The sequence below is a fragment of the Quercus suber genome, unplaced genomic scaffold, assembly GCF_002906115.3.
Source record: "Quercus suber isolate HL8 unplaced genomic scaffold, Cork oak 2.0 scaffold_797, whole genome shotgun sequence".
Classification (NCBI taxonomy): Eukaryota; Viridiplantae; Streptophyta; class Magnoliopsida; order Fagales; family Fagaceae; genus Quercus; species Quercus suber.
The window spans coordinates 166790-186190 of NW_027070232.1; the positions used below are offsets into that span (position 1 = coordinate 166790).

Consider the following 19401-nt stretch of genomic DNA (forward strand, 5'->3'; position numbering starts at 1 on the left):
TTCTCTCAGCAGTACTTCTAGTTTCTTGTTATTGTGGGACAGCTCGGTGGTTTGAGAGTAATTCTTACATGCCCTAGTGAAACTTATTCTTCATGTGAGAGAAAGGAGCATTGCTCTCAGAACGCTTAAGAATTTCTTGATTTTCTTCTGGTTCGATAATAATTATGAACTTTTTTTTTTCCAAGGTGGTGGGGCCCATTGAAGATTAAACTTAAACATAAAAACAGTTGAACCCATTTTCTCATCCTTTCCGATTTCTTTTCAACCGAAGCTTTCAAACCCATCAATCTCTCCAAATCATGATTATTAACCGAAGCTTAGCGATGTGGGATTCTCCACCTCCTGAAATCCTAACCTTTGTTCTCATACGGTTACCAATAAAATCTATCATAACTTGCACCTCCGTTTCCAAAACATGGAAATCCATCATCCAAAACCCTTCCTTCATCTCCATCCATCTCCACCACTCCAAAAACAAGCATCCCCTCCTTCTATTCAGGTTCCCTCCAAGTGAACACAGGGTTAGTGATAAAGAACTCTACGCATTGTATTGTGACAACAACAACAACCCAGATTTATATGAACACACCAGGTTTGACTTCCCTCTCAGCGGGACGTTCCGTGTGGTGGGTACTTGTAACGGCCTGGTCTGCTTTGCCGTGAAATTCACTGACAGGTTCTTTTTCTGGAACCCTCTTGTTAGAAAGCTTGTGGATCTTCCTACACCCAGTGTTGGCCTCCGAACACTTCGTTTTTACAACCCCTCTATTGGGTTTGGATTTGATTCCAAAACTAATGACTATAAGGTGGTGAGGATTGTGAGTGCTAGCGAGAGTGAACCCAAGGTTGAGGTTTACTCACTCGCCACTGATCAGTGGAGAGTGGTTACTGCAGTGCCTCCCACAGGTACTGTATTTGCAAACAAATGTGATCCACATGCTTTTGTCAATGGGGCTTTGCATTGTGTTGCCAGTAAAAACAATATTGACAATGAAATTCTGAATTTTATATTGGTGTTCGATTTGGGGGACGAGGTATTCCGCGAGATAGCAATGCCAAAACCTTTGGATAATCCTGAGAATTTGGTGGGTGTGTCTGTTTCAGCTTATAGGAATTCCCTTGCCTTAATTCAATGGGGGGTTTCTATTCGTTGTGTCGATATATGGGTGATGAAATGGTACGCCGTTGCATCCTCTTGGACCAAAGTGTTTTCAACTTTGGCTGATCAAGGAGGCTTCTTACCAAGGCCAATAGGTTTTAAGAAGACTGGTGAGGTTTTATTGGAAATGCATAGAGGACAGTTCGTCTCACGAGACCTTGAGACCCAACAGATTAAAGATCTTAGGACCATTGAAGATAAATTTACTTTTGTTGACTCTTATGTTGAGAGTCTAGTTTTGCTCAACAAACCCAACTGGGCATTTGCATTCTGAGTAAAAAGAAAGAGAAACAACAGGCAAGATGCATTTCATGCTTATTTTTATCGTTTTCCATCTTGTTATTCATATATACTTGGCATTGATTATAAGTTAGATATGAATATACATGGTACAGTTCTATATATTCCTGCAGTTGCTGTTCAACTTATTTGGAAACATCCTAAAAAATGAAAATGAGAATCACTGTTGTATTTGGGGATAAATGCGTGCAGTAGCTATTCAACTTATAGTAATTCCAAAAAATTTGGGATTGTATATACTGAACTCGAGATTTATATATGATTAGGAACTTCTTGTAGTTTGAGGGTGAAATTTGTTAAAAAAGGTTTTCAATTGCTGATGGTAGCTTCTTTTCTACAATTACATATCTGATGTTTCTTTTACTCTTCATTTTATTTTTCCTAACCTTCTTTTATTTTTTTATCGAAAAATCGGAGAAATGAAATGTGAACTGTGTTTCAGAGTTTTATATGTTGTTGCCACCGTTTTATGGAAGTCACTCTCTAATGTCTGTTACTTTGCTATCATTATAAGTTCTTTTTTTGTTCTTTCTTTGAAGAGCACTAATATAATTTTCAGCTTCCTTTCCTTTAGTTTCCATTTTGAGTGCATTGGCTGATGCATGGAGTTACCATTTTGTTCCTACGTATTCTGTTGATCTTTTTTTTTGGTTAGCCTTTATTCAAACTTTATGTTCTGTCCATAATTATTCTTTTTGGAGCTTTTTTCTAATGTATGTATCGAGCAAGAGAATTCTATTTCTACTTTGCTGTCATTGTGTATCTTACATTTTCCCCCTATTTTTAGCTGTTGGCCTTACTTAAAGTTCTGTCTCTTCTATCATCATTACTCAACTTTGGTTTCTTTCACTGTTCACTATATTATTTTTACACATAAACTAGGAATGGACTTGACTTATAACGAGGTTTTGTTGCTTAGAGGAATCAGCTCTAGATCTTGAAAGAAATTGTTGCAGTTATTCTAATATCCTTCATAAAGTTAGTAAGACTAAGCATTACATATAGGATCTCATACTAATAATCACAGGAAGCATGTGTCTATTTGCATTTAATGTTTCTGAAAGTTGTAGACACATTTAGTTGAACATTACATATTTGAATCAGAGTCACAGTTAAGCTCCAAATCACAATGTTACCTAATCTTGTGGCTGGCCAAGACCAATCCTTGAATGATGCAAAAGCCTTTACATGTCGAGGTATTGAAAGATCACATTCCCCTCTAACTTTGCAATCATGCCTTCCATAGTTTTTCCCTTTCTCATTTTTTGTTACATGGAATATTCTAGTTGTTGATGAGGCAGTACTTACAACTTATATTCTCAATTGAATATAACTAGAAATGGGATTGGTTCTGATCTATGTGTCAATCTGAGCGCCGCCACCCCCTCCCCCCCACCCCCCCCCCTCAAAAAAACCCCCCTCAAAAAAAAAAAAAAAAAAAAAGAAAGAAAAATAATAGATGTAAGTGTTCGCTTTTGTGTGTGTATGTCTTCAACTTACAACAATTGGTTACTAATGTTTCTATATATCATGCCTTCCATTGTTTTTCCCCTTTCTCATTCTTTGTTATATGGATTATTTTAGTTTTATGTTGTTAGAAATGGGATTGTTCTTGATCTATGCTTCATTTTGGTTCCCACCGCCCACCCAACCAAAAAAAAAAAGGTAATAATGGATTTAAGTGTTTGTATTTGTTTTTGACTAACAACATCTGGTTACTAACATTTCTATAAATATGTATAAGCACTCAATGAGTTGATAATTCTTATTCTATGCAAGCATACAAGAGGTTTTGCCTCATTCTTTGGAGGGTAAATTATTGAAGTTCATAGGTAGTTAGCATCTTTTTAGCCTTGTATTTTTTCATAAATGAAAAATGTGGATGGACAGCACAATCCTAGGTTCATTAGAGTGACTTCTCATTGCAGCAATAAGATTTGTTACAATTTCTGAATATTGCCTGTCGTGTATTTTTCTTGTTTTGGAGGCTAGTAAATTTTGCATCTAGTTTCTTTTAGGTTGCTTCTCTACTGTATCACTTTCTTAGCATGGGAAGCCTTTCCTCATTCCTCTCATCCCACTGGTTAAGGTGGAACTCAAAATAGAATCCCAATACAACTCCTAAATTATTTTATAAGCCTGAACATAATTTCATCCTATAATGTGCTAATGTTCTTAGTTTGTTCTTTAGGTCAAAGTTATCATTTAGAGGAAGGTTAAAGATTTCTCTTAAACAATTTAAGAAAGCCTTAATGTTATGAATGAAAAAAATACACAATTGATCAATAATTGTTGAGCAAGGAATAATGCCCTCCACATTAGACACTTTGAACACTCACTGATGTACTTTTTTTTTTTTTTTCCTTTTCCAGATATCCTTAAATAAGAGCTAGAGATGTATTCTAGAGAGTATGTAGAGGGATGATACAAACCTTGACTCAATAATAGAATTGTTGGTTGGCTTTGGCTTTACATTGAAATTGTTTTGGTTGTAAATAACGGTTGATTTCATAGTGTATTTGTGTTCTTTATTTTACCTTGAATTATGTGATATTCTACTTTTATTTTCTTTTGGAATGCTGTATTTTCTCTTTACAATTGCCCTTTGTTAATTAGCAAGATATTTTCTTATTATATTATTGCTGGCATGGGAATCTGCTTGCTCATTTCTCACTCCCCCATCCCCCCAGTGCACATGTTCATGTGGTAAATGCTTGGAGTATTTCTTATTCTGTACATTCTGAAAAACCTCAAATATTGTTGTAGGTTTTTTCTATATAGTGATGACAATAATTAATGTTATTTTGTCTACTTCTAGTATTAAATCACAAACAAAAAAAGCTTTACAGTTTTCAAAACTTTTTTGCAGAACCTTTGTGCAATCATGGTGGTGATGAGCAAATAATGGACTTAACTCATCAAGAGAAAGATTCAACAAGCCTTTTTTATGGTATTTAGTTTGCATTAGTTTATCATGTCAAAAGGGATTGTAGTTGTTATAATGTATTTATGCTTAATGAAGTATGTTAAACTCCTTTCTTATTTTAGTATTTGTAGGTGATTTGCAGTTTGGTTTCATTGTCTTTATATGAACTTTTATGTGAACTTTGCGTTTTACTCTAAATTTAATTATTATTACCATTTTACGTGAACTTTTCAAAAGTTTTACTCTAAATCTTGATCTTTCTCCATCTACCATGCATTTCCCTAGTAGGCCACCGTGTGTAGTGGCTTTGATTTGAGCTTCTGGAGTGTTGGTGGTTACTTTGCGGCTCCTCTCTGTTGGGTCACTGACACACTGTAGCAATGGCGTTTTGGGCTATTGTTATTTTCTTTTGTGCAAATGGAGCCACCATTGTCGTGTATGGTTTGGCAAGGTGTGGGCCGCTGTGTATGGTTACGTTGGATTGGTGGTTTGGACCATTGGTCCTAGGCTCCTAGCGATTCGGCTTTGGGGGTGGGCTTTGTGAGTGAACTTCAATGGGTTTGGAACAATGATGGTCGTGTGTGACTCATTTGGGCTTCAGGTTGTCATGAATTGTCATGTGTGTTGATGTTCCAGCCCACTTGAGAAAAGAAAAAATTATATAGATAAAGAAATTAAAAAAAGGGGGAGAAAAAAAAAAATTTGGATGTGGAATCCATATAGTTTAAATCAAAGAGGAGAGAATCCATAATTTTGGAATTCTCATTGTGACTCCAAAAATAGAGAAATATAAAATACATTTCACGAAATTGAATAGAAAATTGCCAAGCACACAAGAAATTTGCACTAATACACTTCATTATCCAAAAAGCTATGAAATGTAGACATTTTAAGATACCTGAATATCAGTGATAAGGTCATAGACAGTGCGAGTATAACATCCAGGCCGCATAACACTGGAATTTTTTACAGACTTCCAAATCATTTCTTTCTAGAAGCATTCTGTTCCTTGCAAGCAGTGCAGCATTATAAATTAAGAAACCACTACTTAATAAGAACTTCGGAATGATATTAAACTTAAAAGAGTCTAATGTTAATAATTTTTTTTCTTTCTAAAGTTTATGTGAACACTTTTTTAAAAGTTTAAATTTTTAGAGATTTTTGAATTTGATATCCAGAACAAATCCTTTTCCGGCACCAACAACAAATCTAAAAATATGTAACTTGTGCAATGCACGAGAATAGTCTACATGTTTTTTTTTTTTTTTATCCATCTACCATGCATTTCCCTAGTAGGCCACCGTGTGTAGTGGCTTTGATTTGAGCTTCTGGAGTGTTGGTGGTTACTTTGCGGCTCCTCTCTGTTGGGTCACTGACACACTGTAGCAATGGCGTTTTGGGCTATTGTTATTTTCTTTTGTGCAAATGGAGCCACCATTGTCGTGTATGGTTTGGCAAGGTGTGGGCCGCTGTGTATGGTTACGTTGGATTGGTGGTTTGGACCATTGGTCCTAGGCTCCTAGCGATTCGGCTTTGGGGGTGGGCTTTGTGAGTGAACTTCAATGGGTTTGGAACAATGATGGTCGTGTGTGACTCATTTGGGCTTCAGGTTGTCATGAATTGTCATGTGTGTTGATGTTCCAGCCCACTTGAGAAAAGAAAAAATTATATAGATAAAGAAATTAAAAAAAGGGGGAGAAAAAAAAAAATTTGGATGTGGAATCCATATAGTTTAAATCAAAGAGGAGAGAATCCATAATTTTGGAATTCTCATTGTGACTCCAAAAATAGAGAAATATAAAATACATTTCACGAAATTGAATAGAAAATTGCCAAGCACACAAGAAATTTGCACTAATACACTTCATTATCCAAAAAGCTATGAAATGTAGACATTTTAAGATACCTGAATATCAGTGATAAGGTCATAGACAGTGCGAGTATAACATCCAGGCTGCATCACACTGGAATTTTTTACAGACTTCCAAATCATTTCTTTCTAGAAGCATTCTGTTCCTTGCAAGCAGTGCAGCATTATAAATTAAGAAACCACTACTTAATAAGAACTTCGGAATGATATTAAACTTAAAAGAGTCTAATGTTAATAATTTTTTTTCTTTCTAAAGTTTATGTGAACACTTTTTTAAAAGTTTAAATTTTTAGAGATTTTTGAATTTGATATCCAGAACAAATCCTTTTCCGGCACCAACAACAAATCTAAAAATATGTAACTTGTGCAATGCACGAGAATAGTCTTTTTTTTTTTTTTTTTTTTTGAAAAAATATTTGAGTCGTGTATTGAGTTTTTAGGGACTATTTCTTATTCTATTAGCAATAGTAACGTGTTATGATTTAAAATGGAGTAGAAATTTAGTGTTTTAGAGATCTTTGGCACCTAAAAGGGGTAAGAGAGGAAGAGACAAAAGGTGTTTGTGTTTTTGATGGAAAGATTGACAACCTTTGTAGATAAGCATGAGGAAGGTCAAAAAAAAAAAATAAAAAAATAAAATCCCTTTAGAGATCAACAAGTATGAGAGAGAAAGAGAATTTGGAGGTTTCTAGGGATTGTGGATCAAAGTTATGGATAATCTCTTCAGATTTTGAACCTAACAACTCACTAAAAAAAAAATGAACGTTAACACATGGTTCAAAATTGAGAATCTAATTGAATTTTCTCAGTTTTGACATTTTATATATATAGTAATTAGATTTCCTAAGCAAAAGTCATACCTATTACAAATTTTACTAAAATGGTAAGGCCTGACTTGTGTCAAGCATACATTTTTTTTTAATAGTCTTTAAAATGTGTAAGTTGTTTTGAGTTTTTTCTCAAGATATTTTTTGATGGTCTAAGCAATCTCTAGATTGTTATTTCCGGAAATTGAACAACATAAAATAAGGATCGATTCAAGTTAAATTCAAATAAAGTACTAAAGTTGAATTCAAACAATATCATGTAGCTAATTAGGGGATTAGGATTGCATTTCATTTCAAGTCCTATTTAAATTTAAACAGGATTTTGATTTCTATTTGTTAAGATTAGATTATGTCGAAGTGTGGATTCTAGTTAAGCTCAACTGGTAAAGTTTCTAATAGTTGAACAAGAAATCTAGTATTTATTTTTTTGATAAACACACTGACAACTATTAATAACAACATCAAAAACCAATTACATCTTGGTTAAGAGCTTGCTGAATACAGCAAGGAATTTCTTCAATCCAAATTAAATCATTGACAAAGCTTAGAGATTGTCTTGCTAGAATATGGGCTGGCTTATTGCTTGATCTACGCACATGAGAAAAGATTACAACATCAATTTCAGAGCGTAAAACATGAAGGCCTTCCACAATAGCTTCAACAGAGGTGGGCGGTACTGAAATTCCTTTGAGAGCATTAGAAATAGTCAATGAGTCTTCCTCCAACACCCCATCTCGCGGCCCCAGGTGTCTAGCCAACAACATACCTACTTCATAAGATTTAGCTTCAACTTCAAGCACTTGCAATGGGGCTTTAATTTTTCTGCATAACGCTACCATTAATCTTCCTTGCAAGTCTCTTATAACTACACCAATGCCAGCCACCTTCTTTGTGGGATAAAGAGCACCATCCACATTTATTTTAAAAGAACCCGATAATGGAGGCTGCCAAGCCGAGTGCATCTGTGTTTCAGCTAAGTGCAAAAACCGAGCATCTATGTCAGCTAAGTGCAGAAACCAATCAGAAGTAGCACCACTGTGTGAATCCATTGCTGACCAATACTCCTAGAGATAATTTGCTGCCCAAAGTGCCACAGCCCAACCTGTTTTACCTTCACCCCCATGATAGATTTCATTCCTATTACTCTATAATGCCCAAGCAATCATAACCAATCTTGAACACTTCTCCTCCCCAGTTGCATTAGTCATCATTTCAAACCATAACAGATACTAAAAAGAATCAATATGGACATCCAAAGGTAGCAAATGTAATTTCGAAGATGCCCAAGCATCTTGTGCCTTCAGACAGCCCCAAAAAATATGACCATTCGTCTCAACCTTTTCCTTATAGCACATACTCATGTCTTCATCAATTACATTATGCCTCCTTAATTTAACTTTGGTCGGTAAAGTGTCACGACAAGCACGCCAACAAAAATGACGCACCTTATAAGGAATGGGCAAAGACCAAAGTTTCTTCCAAAACTTTCTTAACAAACTACCATCAGAAGTAGTTCCATAGTTTGTAGATTTAAACAAAGTTGTTGCTAATTTATAAGCACTTTTCACAGTGAAATTTCCATTTGTAGTTGTTAGGTTCTAAAGATTTAGGAATTTATGTATTTAGAACTCTAATTTGTATTGTTGGCAAACCATGATCAAAACAGGTTGTTTAGTCTTGTCTAGGCTTGCTCAAAGTATGTTTATTTGTAAAACTGGAATCGAGTGAGTGCAGATTTATTGGACTAAATCTGTAAGGCTCGATCGATCNAATGCATATCTTTCTCTATTGCTTGCTCGTTTACATTGGACATTGGTTATCACGGTTCAATATATTATTTTGTGCCACATTCTTTACTAGAATTCTCTAAAAAAGTATTGTTGAACCTGGATCCTTGAAGAGTTAACTCTAGAGAGTGAAGGATGATTTTTTTATTTTAACTGTTTGTTTAAAGTCTAATAAAAGGAATTGAAACTTTAGATTGATTGTACTCTCTACAGCCACAAGATATTATAATCTAAAGCAAATCCAAGAACTAGCAGGTTATCTCAAAGAAGATGATTGAACATCATACTTTCAATCCTTGGGTAAGTGTCTAACGAATCAAAATTTCTTACAGCATCATACTTGTAGACAAGTAGATCATTGACTTGAGTGATCCTTGACATTTAACAAGTTGCTCTTGTCCAGCTTTCACCATTTGATTGTGCTGTCTTATTGTGTGCTCGAGATTATTGGGGCAGAAGTCAGGATATAGTCATTAGGAACTGTCCATGTTGACATTGGTGGGTAAGTCAAGCATACTTTTAAATTCTCAGGCTATAACAACCTAAGGAAAAGCGCTAGTTACATTTGCGCTATACCTCAAAAGGACTAGTCACAATCGAGGCTCATTACAGTTGTTAATAAAGCCCAAGACTAGTCATAATTGAGGCTCCTTGCAGTTGTTAATAAAACTCAGATCTACCCAGTAAATACTCGATGTGGGACTCATCACACACCTACATATATCACACAATTAATCAAATTGGGGGCATCACAATCTCTCCCACTTAAATCTCTAACGTCCTCGTTAGGGCCCATTTTGTGGGGTAGTGTCTCTGAGCCCACATGGGATTACCAGGCCGGCTCTGATACTATATGTAACGAGCCAAGGAAAAGCACTAGCCACATTTGCGCTATACCTCAAAAGGACTAGTCACAATTGAGGCTCCTTGCAGTTGTTAATAAAGCCCAGATCTACCTAATAGATACTCAATGTGAGACTCATCACACACCCACATATATCACACAATCAATCAAATTGGAGGCATCACACGGGCAAACTCATAAAATATATTTGATTAAGTTGAACAAAAGAAGCTTTTGTAGTCATTTACTTTGGGATAATGTAGTAAATATGGTCCCAATGTTCGAGATATATGGTAAGCTGCTGGAATTTAAATTTGCTTGTTCAATATATTTCAAGAATTTTCCTAGATAAAATATTATCGAAATGCATGCTTGATGACTTCTTAAGACTACGACACATTATTGGCAGTTTTGTTGGAGATATACCAAATGATGCAAAATTTGTAAATGGTGTAACCCTTTATAACTTAAGAAATTGTCTTTTCAAGAGAAAGTGATCAAAATTGCAGATCCAAGTCTGCTTTGTGATGAGGAATGCAATGCTAGGGTAAATTTGGCAGGGATGGGACCCCCTGATGCAAGATTTTCTGAGTTCTGACTTCAATTCACAGTTCTAATTTGTTTGACCCAATTGCCTAGTGAGTAATGTATAAAAAAACACCACGAATTGAATGAAAGAAAGTTAAAGTTAAAATGTTGAAATGAATTTTAGATCAACTTAGAGGGTGCAATTTGTAATTGAACTTTATTGTCGATTTTTTAGATGATATATACAAAAGCCCACTTTAATCGACGAGTAGCATGGTGGTTCCACAAATATGGTATGTATACGAAAGCCCAATTTTTTTAGCTTAATAAATTTCTATTTCCTTAGGCTCCAATTGTTTCAACATAAAAAATATTCTAGATATTTGGAGGGACTGAATATGGTAGTAACAAAATTACATTGAAAATGGTCAACAGAAATTAGCATAAGCCTTTTTTTCTTTTAATGGAAAAAAGCTTTTGGTTTCATCCTTACCACCTTTGCCCTTTTCAACTTCTTTACTTCGTCCCTACCATTATTTAGCCATTCCCCATTCGCCAACGGCCACTACTACCCACCCACCCATCCTCGTCAATCTGACCTCCACTAAATATCAATCACTTGTGAAGCACCTAATGATGGCTGTCCTAGCCACAAATTGGTGGCCACCAACATTGACTTGTTGCCTTGCCTTTGTCACCTATTATTGGCCACCAATTGCCAACCATTAACTGCCAACCACTGGTTCTGAAGACACACGCAAGTGACAATGAATAAAAATGACAAGAGATGGCGGTTAATATAAGAAAGTTGGACTTAAACTTATAGACTTAAGTCCTTTTGGATTAAGTGGTGTCCCTATATTAACTACTCAATTAAAGGCTTCTTGAGGTATTTTCTCCCCCAACAAGAAGTATTAGAGCTCAAGATAGTGTGTGACAAAGGTGGCGAGGTGTTCAAGGTCCCTTTCCTAGCAGAGACAAAACATATCCTAAAGGGCCCACGTAAAATTTATTTTAGAAAAAGGCCCGGCAAAGGATTATTGACAATGGTGCTAGATTGCGGTGAAGCACACAGTTCCAATGAACATGTATGTGCGAGTCAATTCCCATGGATGAGCATGTACGGTTGACATGTGTTTCCCATACACACGAAAGGACTATAAATGACATTTAGGTGAAGGAAAAGGCCCATAAGGTAAAGGGGGAGCTAGTAAGACTTGATCAAAACCCACAAAGAAGTAAAGTCCTACACATGAGGGGGAGATTATAAGAAATACACATGTAAATGACGTTTCACATTCTTAAGTCTAAACTCATAGGCTTAAATCTTTTGAGTTAAGTAGTATACCTGTACGTTATATTAACTACTTAATTAGAGGTTCCTCAGTGTATTCTTTTCCTAACACTACCATTACTATCAACAACCGTTAACAATAACATGCCACTGCCACTGCCACTGCCACCACCACAACCACTTTTCGTCCTTAGTTACCGCAATTATAAGGAATTTTTTATACAACCAAATGTTAAAAAATAATTTTTTTGGCCCTAACAAAACAACGGAAATTAATTATCTACCCAAATTTCACCATAAAATTTTCAATAGAAAACATTCTACTTCAAAACAACAGAACCTTATTCTTTGACACTAAAGGGAATGCAAATTTGTTCCACCCTTGGTGTTCCCCGTTTATACTCCAATAATTACAATTTGTCACGTGTGCTTTTTTGTTTCCTTACAGAGTGTGAGAGTGCCTTTTTTCTTTAGCACTATGGCCCAAGGATCCTGGGCCGTGTAAGATGTTCTTGGTGGACTGGGATCGATTCTCCGCAGCTAAAGGGCTGTTTTAAGAATTGATTGGTGCACAGAACAAACTTCCTACAATACAAACAGCTAAGAAAAAAGAATATTCGTATTGAATGACATTTTAACAGTAAAGGAAGTGCATAATAAGTGAAATATAATGTAAAGAAAACGTTAGGGATCCTCTAATTAGTGAGGTGTGTTTCATTAGTTTCTTTTAATTGTGATTACAATGCTCACTAAGACATGATGCAAGGTTCAACTGAGTTCAAAAATTACAGACTTTGATAGTCATTCAAGCTTCAAAGACTTGCAAGGTTTGAATTCGTTGAATCCAAGCGTGTACTGTAGCGGCTGCCTCTGGGATATCGGGAACAAATTCCTCTGTTTTCCCTTCAGTTTTACAGAGTCTTTTCTACAATTTTTGTGAGACTTCGGAGAAATGATTTTAAATGCCTTAACGAATGATCTAAGCGTCCAGAATTGAATGCCTTATCCCTTTTCCTTCCCCCCTTTTATAGCATAGCTTCGGGCTCCTGGGGTACTAACGATTTCTCCTTTTTGCCCCTTGAAGTCTGTCCCGTGCCTGGTTGCTTCAGGATCGTGTCGTTTCCTTTTTCTTCATAGTTTCTTTCTTTTTGTTGCGACCGAATGAAAGTCTCCCAGCTAGCTTCCCATTTCTAGATTTTCCCCCGTTGGCTGACCTGAGGCTTTTTGGCTTTTGCTCTAGCTTTCCCAGTTGTACTTTTCCTTGTCTCTTTCTTCAAATGGTTGGAACCAAAGCTCCTGCGTTTTGCTTTGTACTTCCACTGTGTGCCTGGGTCATAAGGTCCGCGTGCCTTTTGTCTCTTTTCTCTTCAAATCTGCTTTAGTTTCACTTCGTGTGTCCAGGGATCCTCTGCCTCTGGTGCTGCTTCTGGGCGTCCCGACCCAATTCTTCTTTCTGGGCTTCCTTTGCTTGCTATTTTTTTATCTATTTTTCTTGGGCCCTTTTTTTTTGTGGACTTCTGGATCAGATCCTCTGGGCTTCTTCCCCTTTCTTTCTTTTCTTCTTCCTTTTCTTTATTGTGAGAACCCACCCTTTATTATTTCTTTTTTTTTTCTTTTTTTTTGTGAAATGGGCCCAAAGTCTTTTCCATCTCTTTTGGGCCTATTTGTGGCTATTTAATTATTTTGAACCTCAACATTTAGCCCCCCGAGCTCACGGGTTGCCTGCAACCCATGCGTGAGTTTTTTTTTTTGTAGGATCTTCTCTTGTTTTGATCCTTCTACGGGGATCATGATCTTCCATTTCTTCGGTGTCCTGGCTCCTTCGCTTCTTCCCTCCCTTTTTTTTTGTGACTCCTCCCTTTCTCGTGGGACGTGGCAGTTGGGTTGAAATAAAACTCCCACCACCTACTTTTACGTTTCCCATAACACTCATTAATAACTGCCGCTAACTTCTTCTCTTTTAAATTTAATTCTTGGCAACTGGCGCGTCTTTCCACACATCATCTTCTCTAACTGCTCTTATTTCTTCATTCTAGTATTTTCTCATTTACTCTTTTTTTTTTCTTGTCTACCTGAGTCTTCTGTTCCCAACTCTTTTCTTTTCTTTCGATCAGTCTCGTCTTCATCTTCTTTTCTTCTTTCCAGATACCCATTACTTCAATGGCTTCTTCTTCTTCTCGAAAAAAAAAGGAGCGTACTCCTAGTCCCTTTGAAGGTGAGGGCTTCTCTAGTTCTGCGCAAGATGAGCCTGTCATTGGGCGCCCTGCTTTTCCTTTGCGAGACCCCTAGTATATTCCTAGCTTATTCTTTCCTCAAATGTCTCATGGCGAAACCCCTCCATCCCCTCACGTCTGGGTATTTTCCGGTCAAGCGAGTTTTGTTGGTTCCGCACAAGTTCCAGACCCTAGGGAGATTTTTGATCTTCAAATTAGGCGAGGACTTCGGGAGGCGGTCCCCATCTTCTTTGATTTTGTCGCTGGAAAGATCCAAGCCTGGCCCATTTGGGTGGATAATGAGCTTTCTGACGAGGAGTTTGTGGGTCGCTTGGATCGTGCCGGCGTCCTGAAGGCAGTGGCTATTTCCAGGAATCTCGAGGGTTTCAGAGATGCCAAAGGCCNAAGCATTCTAGAGAGTATTTCTTTGCCTAAAATGAACAAATATGATGAGAATGGGTCACCTTGCCTTAGACCTCTGCTAGGTTTGAAGCTTTCTGATTTACCCTTGTTAACTAGGACTTCAAAGGAGACCGAGGCAATGCAAGAGTAGATCCAGTTGGCAAAACCTTCATTAAAGCCAGGTGGAGGAGTATTGTATGGATGAAACCCCAGTTGACACTATCATATGCTTTTGGAGATCCAGCTTGATTGCCATGAGTCTAGGATTGGTTTTGCGGATCTTGAAGCTGTGGAGGATCTCTTGAACGATGACTTGGTTTTTAGCGATCCACCTGTTAGGAATGAAAGCTAATTGGGCCGAAGAAATGATTCTGTCAAGATGTGGTATGAGTTTTGCTACCAGCAGCTTGGAAATAATTTTGTACACGATGTTATAGAGGCTGATTGGTCTGAAATGTTGAGCAGAAGTAGGATTAAACATTTTAGGAATGAGCACAATTAAAGAGCAATTTACCTCCCTGGGCATTGACCCAACATGGAAAAAGAAGTAACGGCTTTGATGACATTGTCTCTAATAGTAGGCCAGAGCTGTTTGCAAAAGGTGACTAGAAATCCATCAGGTTCGGGTGCTTTAAGATCATGCATACAGAATAGTGTGGTTTTGATCTCTTTAAGGGATGGGATGTGGCTAAGTTCAGAGTTTTCAGCTTCAGTGATGGAGGGAACCTTGGCTGTAGTCTTGAATATGTGGCCATGGTAGTGGTATTGTCGCAAAGGTGATGTGTTTCTCTCTTTCTTTTGATTTCTTTTATTGCTTATTTAGGTTTATTTAATTTCTTGTTATGATTAATTTTGATATTTGAGATTTGGATAGGAAGATTTCATCCATCTTCTTTTTTCAAGTATTGTTGATTTTTTCCCCTAACAAAGAAAGAAAAGAAAAGAAAAGAAAGAAAGAGGAAACCCCAAAGTCTTATTTAATAACAACATAAACAAACATAAAGTATTGATACCCATTTTTTTTGAAAATCATACAAGCCCAATGCAAGCCAAGCCCAACTCATTCTTAGGCCCAATTCATGTATTTAATCTCATTTTAATCTCTTTTGATGGCCCAAGCCTATGCTCCTGAGGGAGATTTGAGGGAGTGTAGATTGCTTGATACGAGTAGACTTCGTACTTTTTGCATAAGTTGAGAACATATGTCTTGCCATGCAAGCACGAGATTCTTACACAATCTAGTGCTTATGGAGAAGGAAAAGTGTTTAAAATTTTCACCCAAATAAAGACCTGTAGCTCCTGTTGTATGTGACTGAAGCTAACATACGCTGCCATTTTAGGTCCTCAAAACATGCTTACTTTTTGGCCGACTTCGGCTGCTTGTTCTAGCAAGGGTAGCTTCTCAAGAGGTTAAAATTGACTAGGGAAGGGCAACTAATCACCCTTAGTCAAAGCTTTCTCTTAATGATGCTAAAAGCAAGCCAATCTTTTATTCAAACAGAAGCAAATTGAACCAAAACATCAGTTTAACACCTTCTAGGTCCATCGCCTCATATATTAGCCAAAAACCAGTCATTAAGGACACCCAAGACTAGTATAAAACTCTCTTCAAATTTAAACAAGCTAATCATGTTTTACTCACAAAAACTCCAACTATAGAGTAAAAGCCCATACAATAGCAGTATAGGAGCCACATTTTGAGGTCCTAGGATGAAACTTAAGGCACAAATGAGTTTTTCCTCTCTCCTTCACTGCCTCTCTTAAATTTCCATTCCTGTTGTACATAGGAAAAGTTCAAGATTTAATGTACTATGCTATTTCTCCATCCTTTTATTGTTTTGCACTATAGGCTATTTTTCTTTATTTCAGCCTTCAAAAAATCGTCAGCATCATTTTGGTGACTCCACTAGGGAATCATGTAGCTGAAACAAGAGATATCATGCCTCCAAAGGTGCGAAATCAATACAAGGGTGGTGTTACCAATACTAACTTCTTGTTCGATTATGGGTCTTGTGATGCCTTGTCTCAACAAGAAGAGCATCATTAAACGGAGCAAGAAATGGTCATCCTTAGCTTATTAAGCTACTATAGATGTTCTAACATGTGCAGCGTAATCACTCCAATATTGTGAAGTGATCCAAAAAAATAAAGGACTTCAAGGAAGGAGGAAAAACCTAAGTACTTATTCAAGGGAAGGCCGCCCTAACATTCATTCATATTTTTCTTTCATGTTATGCTTCTATATGAATTATCCTATATCTCATGCTTTTACATTATGTTCATAAACATGGTTGGTTGTAGCTTGAAGATTGAACTATGGTGAGCCTCATGTCCACCAGAAGGCTAGATGCTACCAACAAATGGCAAAGTAAAGTTGCAAATGCTTATTTCAACCTAAGAACTCCATGCGAAAGTAGCTACAAAGCTCATACTCAACATCTCCTCAACCAATTCCTCCTTTGTTGTAGAGCTTGTGCTAGTGTTGGGTTATCACTGAGCATATCGAGGTTGCTATGGGTGATCGAGTTGTTATGGAGCAAGTATAAGTGCCGCAGTATGCACTCGCTTGCAGCTGAATAATTTGCTTCATTGATAAAGGCCATAGCTAAATGGTCTACCGCGAGTCGCTTGATTTCATATGCATGCAAGTCTTGAAGTTATGCTAGTATTACACTAGCGCGAAAAGCACGCTTAAGCTAAGACTCTCAAACATCATCTTTGCTAATTAATTTTCTTGTATAATTTGAAACACTTCAATCTTCAAAATTTATTACTAATGTTTCACTATAAATCTTTGTGCTACTTTGCATAGCCATGACTACTGTTTATATGAATCATATTTTCATAAGGGGCACAAAATGGTAGATTTCTGAGAGCACTCGACAATGATGGAGATCCGAACTCAATCCCCTCTCAACAAAGCCATGGTTCACTCGTGCACACCAAGTTTTGACATGCTCATGCACTTCAAGCCATGACAAGCGAACGCATCCAAAGTCGTAGTCTATTTGTGCACACCAAGCCATGACACGCTCATGCACTTAGTGGTGGCTCCACATTTAAGTCAGGGCGTTAGCACCTTGACTTGCAAAAAAAAAAGTATAAATACTTGAAAATACACACACACAACTAACCTATTTTGACCACCCAAAAAAAGGTATTGAGCACCTTGACTTAAAAATCACAAGAATTTGGGTTCAACAAATATAAGGGTAATGTTAAGTCTACAACATTTATATAATAATTTCATAACAAATCTTAGGTAGTATGTTGTTATTGATTTTAACTTGCCCCTAATAGTGACTTCATCTTTTTAACCGCCAATTACAACTTGTCACATAAGGTTTATTGTGAAAATGTAACATTACTTCAAAAATAATTTTGGCTTGCAAAACTTAATCTTTAACCCCTTTAACAACAAACAAAAAAAAAAGAAAAAAAAAAAAAGAAGAAGCACAAATAACAACAATAAAAATTAAATAACATAGTAAAAATGACCAAAAAAAGAAAAAGAAAAGAAGACTAGGCCCAACAGAAGCAAGTGAACAAATTATTTAACAAAAAGCCTATTAAAAAACAAAAAATTAAAATTCCTAATCATTCAAATCTATAATTCGATCAACTCATTACATAAAACTAATCTCTATTTTCATTTTTTCCCTAAAAAAAGTACCAAGAAAATACTGCGGTTGTGAGTATTTTGACTCTATAGTCACATCAACTTTGTTCTTAGCAACTCGACTTGCAGCTGTAGCAAGTATCGTCCGTTGCTCTCTTCCCCTCTCCCCCCCATTTTTTACTTCTCTATCATCATTTCAAACTCTCTTTTATTTTATACTCCCATCTCAACATTCTCAGTTACCACTTTATCTCTTGTGAGACATTTTTTTCTTTTTCTTTTTGTTAGCAGAATGACATTGTAATACTTTATGTATTTGCGTGTTTTTTTGTGACTTCGATATATTCAATTTTATCTTTATTAGATTTTGTATTATTTAAGTTTCTTAATGAACACCCTAAAAAATATTTTTAGAATTGCCATTGCATGCTTTCCAAGCCATGACAAGTTCACACGTCTAAAGTCATGGTCTAGCCGCACACACCAAATGTAGCATGCTCTTTATCAGATATTACACGTTGGTTGCTAAAAAGCTATACCGAAGACTTCTGAGCAGAATCTTGGCATTATATTTAAGCTTGGAAGTAGTGTAGAGGTTAATCGAAAGGCACAAGAGAACCTGCAGTGTTGGGAACTTTACATCAACACCTCTAGTATTTAGGTTATTATTGTCCCGAAAATAGAAGCCAAGCAAGCGAAGTACGAAAATGCTGTATGCAGTACTATCATGTTTTCGTGGAAGAGGACCCCATTTTGGGAGTTCATTTTGGAAGGGATTTACCAATCGATAGAAAAGAAGTTTATTGCCTCAAGAAACTCTTCGGATGTTACCTTTTAGCCCAATTTCAAGGGATGATATGCCACATATCATGGATGAAGTCCCCGGAGAAGCTGCAAAGGTAGCATTGACGAGGCGAGTTGCTTGATTTGGGTAATGAGATTCGATGTGTCTTTCCGCTTAGTTTCATTGAACCCATCCATTTTCCCCTGAATGAGTACATTTGAATCCTTGTCGCCACCAAATACTTCATTAAGTAAGTGTAAGCAACACCACTCAAGAAAGCATTGGGAATGGCTATAGCCAAATTCATCAAGAAGAATATCATTTGTTACTTTGGCATCTTAAAGCATCCGCATCAGTAGATGCATAATTTCTGTCCATTTTGCAAGAAAAAACATGTTTTTTTTTTTTTTTTACACGCCAATTTTTACAAAACACCTACATAAGTTTGTCTATTTTACACATTTATTCAATGAAATATTTATTCTTGACTCAATACCCAGCCACCATCAACAATTGGAGTAGCGGCGATCATCAAGCTAGCCTCCATCATCAACCCACACAACCCCATCATCAAGCTAGCCTTCATCATCAACCCACCCATCAAAATCCCAAAACCACTAATCAAAATCATCAAAACCCACTAATGAAAACCTACTGATCAAAATCATCAAAACCCATTAATCAAAATTATCAAACCCACTAATAAAAACCATCAAAATCCACGAATCAAAATCCCAAAACCATCAAACAAAGAAAAAAGATAGCAACGACGATCAGCGTGAGCAGCAGCATCAGCGAGAGATCAGGCATGGCGAGAGATTAGTGAAGGTTTAATGGTGATGATTTGC

The 19401-nt window shown here is 36.7% G+C and overlaps 2 protein-coding genes across 2 annotated transcripts; one reads left to right on the top strand and one right to left on the bottom strand.

The window, feature by feature from the left end:
* Nucleotides 1-129: 129 nt before the first annotated feature.
* LOC112016928 (F-box protein CPR1) lies at nucleotides 130-4611 on the top strand. Its single transcript, XM_024049387.2, has 2 exons — nucleotides 130-1456; nucleotides 4329-4611. The coding sequence occupies exon 1, from the start codon at nucleotides 300-302 to the stop codon at nucleotides 1431-1433; it is 1134 nt and encodes a 377-aa protein (XP_023905155.1). The 5' UTR covers nucleotides 130-299; the 3' UTR covers nucleotides 1434-1456; nucleotides 4329-4611.
* Nucleotides 4612-7543: 2932 nt separating this feature from the next.
* On the bottom strand, nucleotides 7544-8131 carry LOC112016917 (uncharacterized). Its single transcript, XM_024049375.2, has one exon. The coding sequence runs from the start codon at nucleotides 8129-8131 to the stop codon at nucleotides 7544-7546; it is 588 nt and encodes a 195-aa protein (XP_023905143.2).
* Between the last annotated feature and the right edge of the window lie 11270 nt (nucleotides 8132-19401).

Excerpts from the sequence above, each read along its gene's own strand:
- LOC112016928 (XM_024049387.2), top strand. The coding sequence starts at position 300 with ATGATTATTAACCGAAGCTTAGCGATGTGGGATTCTCCACCTCCTGAA.
- LOC112016917 (XM_024049375.2), bottom strand. The coding sequence starts at position 8,131 with ATGGATTCACACAGTGGTGCTACTTCTGATTGGTTTCTGCACTTAGCT.